We start from the raw sequence: 2,500 nt of genomic DNA, 5'->3' as shown, positions 1-2,500 counted from the left end.
TTCGCTACAATATGTTGGATTTATGTTAATGTAAATTTAAAGGGAATAAATACAATTCTGATTTGGAAGACATTTAAATTTGTGGAAAAAAAAATTGGTTGATTTAAAAAAAAAAAAATGTTTTTAGAAATATTAAAAAAAATCATCTTATCAACCAAAGATTTCGCGACCCCCCTGCAGTACCTCCGCGGACCCCCTGGGGGTCCCGGACCCCCTGTTGAAGACCCCTGGCCTAGTGGACTTGGGTTAGGAGCTATGCTGAGGTGTGAAATGAATTTCACGTTGATGTGAGGGAAATGTTTAGAGAGTTAAAAGATTTATTTGGTCTCTGAAGAAAAACCCTGAAGTTATGACAGTTATCGGCATTTCATAGCATTTTAAAGTTTGAAGAAAGAGTATCGAAAATCAAAATCCTGAGCTTTCCTAGTCACATAATCTCTATTTTTTAAGGTAGCACCACAACTCACTAAAACCCCTGGATTACCTCCGCATTTAAATGTTTTAAGAAAGATTATCTAATATCAAAATCCTGATTGATGTGTCCTCCATTGCACACAAATGAACTGACACCTTTTGGAACTTGTCACATTGTTATGTAACATTCAAGTCGCTGAAGTCTACCTATGTGCGGAGTGAGTGACAAGATGATGCATCATTTTTCACAAATGACATGCCTTAGTTTCCTATTGAGGAGGAATGGTTGAAAAAGCATTTCCATTAACTCCAGAACTGGGACAGCTCTGAGAACCCAGTATGGGAAGGTTATGAAAACGTCTGCCAATTTTTGGTAAAGCAGGAGAGATAACGATAGGGGAGATGGCTAAAACCAATTTTAGCATTATTTTAGTTTTTTTGACAAATAGCATAATCCCAAAAGCATGTATGAAACTATGTATGTGTATAACCATAAGACTGCTTTTGAGTGCATGGTGAATGCTTATGTGTCTTTATTCTTATGATACTTATGCTTTATGCTTATGGTGTCTTATTATCTGTAAGTATCTATAAGGTTGTGTATGTCTGTATGTGTGTGTTTTGTATATGCTTATGTATGCCTCTGTGTGTGTGTTATAAAGGTCTCACCACAGGCGGAGTGGCCAGCGACGGAGCCAGAATTCCAATGAGGCCCGAGGTGAGCGAGAGCCTCCTGCCCCCGACTCCCCCTCCGCCTCCCCCGTCCCCGGCTGCCCCCGTCTCCTTGCCGAAGGGGTCGCCACGGCCTACGCGCGTGTTGCCGGAGCAGGAGCGGCTGAGTAGCCGGTGGTGGTGCCGCAGGCCGTCCAGCTCCTCGGCCACGCGCACGCTCCCCGAGCACGAGCGGCTCAGCAGCCGGTGAGGCTTCAGGGCGCTGCCCATACCTCCTCCTCCTCCAGCTCCTCCTCCTCCACCCCCTCCTCCTCCTCCGGGGCTATCCCCCAGACTGTGGTCGGTGTGCGGGTCCCCGGAGCAGGAGCGCGGCAGCGGTTTGTGGGGTCGCGGCGGAGGCAGCGGGGGAGGCGTGGAGCAGTCGGAGGCAGAGCAGGGCCGCGTGAGCAGCCGGTGGGGCTTGAGGGAGAGGGAGGCCGTCGGGTGCGGGTGGGCGTGCGGGTGGGGCTGGGAATGAGGGTGCTCCAGGCGGGGGTCGCTGGACAGCGAGGACCCCAGCAGGCGGTGGGAGCGGCCCCCTCCGCCTCCTCCACCCGTGCAGCCGTCGGCAGCCTCGCTGGACTTGACGGCGCCCGAGCAGGTGCGACGCAGCAGGCGGTGGGACTTGGAGACGCCATCCTGCTCCGGCTTCAGCTTCTTCTTGCTCTTGACGCAGCCTGGAGGTGGGTAGCTAGGAGACCTGCAGACCGACGGAGAGACAGACGGAGAGACAGACAGCGGAGACCGGTGTCTGAGGAGGTTTCTCTAAAATCAACTCTGTAGATTTAATAAAGGGCAATGACACCACAAGAACAAGACAGAGTGACATACCACAGAATGAATCATTTCATGAGATTTAATGACATCCAACTTAATGTTTGATGAGGCACACCCAGCTGGAGTCCCCAAATGGTGTAGGATCTTCAAAAAACTATCTTTTAGATTTTCTCTGGAAACATGAATCTACCAGTAATGTAAAGAGGCTGCAAAACGGTCAGTAGCTGTCTTGTGCCTACCAACCTGTCTTCTGCCTACCAACCTTTATTGTGCCTTCAAACAATTAGTATGTTCTCTGTGTTCGGTCTTAAATGTAACTTATTATCATCCACTACAAAATGGACAAATGAAACAAGTTGACTGAAAAATCCACAATGAACCCGTCTTCAGTTGCATGTGTAAAACATGATGTCATTGTCTATAGACACATAAATAAGGACCGACAAGTTGACAGAAAATGCAGCTTTTGTTTTGTTATTTGTCTGCAACACTGACAGGTAAACAGAAAGGTGCCCAAGGAATTCTGGTAACAGAGTGTGCATCTGTGAGAATTCTCCTCCTGTTAACAATGGCACAGGATGTGGGTTGATGTCATGAC

The 2,500-nt window shown here is 48.2% G+C and overlaps 1 protein-coding gene across 1 annotated transcript in view; it reads right to left on the bottom strand.

Moving 5' to 3' along the window:
• Positions 1 to 2,500, bottom strand: part of parp8 (poly (ADP-ribose) polymerase family, member 8) — a gene marked incomplete at both ends in the record, with an annotated part of 32,333 nt that overhangs the window by 7,681 nt on the left and 22,152 nt on the right. The window contains one exon of the mRNA XM_080852113.1: positions 1,087 to 1,825. Within this exon, the coding sequence (XP_080708239.1) occupies positions 1,087 to 1,825 (739 nt within the window). The remainder of the gene's footprint in view (positions 1 to 1,086; positions 1,826 to 2,500) is intronic.

Source organism: Sprattus sprattus (genome assembly GCF_963457725.1).
Source record: "Sprattus sprattus genome assembly, chromosome: 15".
NCBI lineage: Eukaryota > Metazoa > Chordata > Actinopteri > Clupeiformes > Clupeidae > Sprattus > Sprattus sprattus.
Note: the sequence above shows the minus strand (reverse complement) of the source record. Positions and strands in the feature narration are given on the sequence as shown.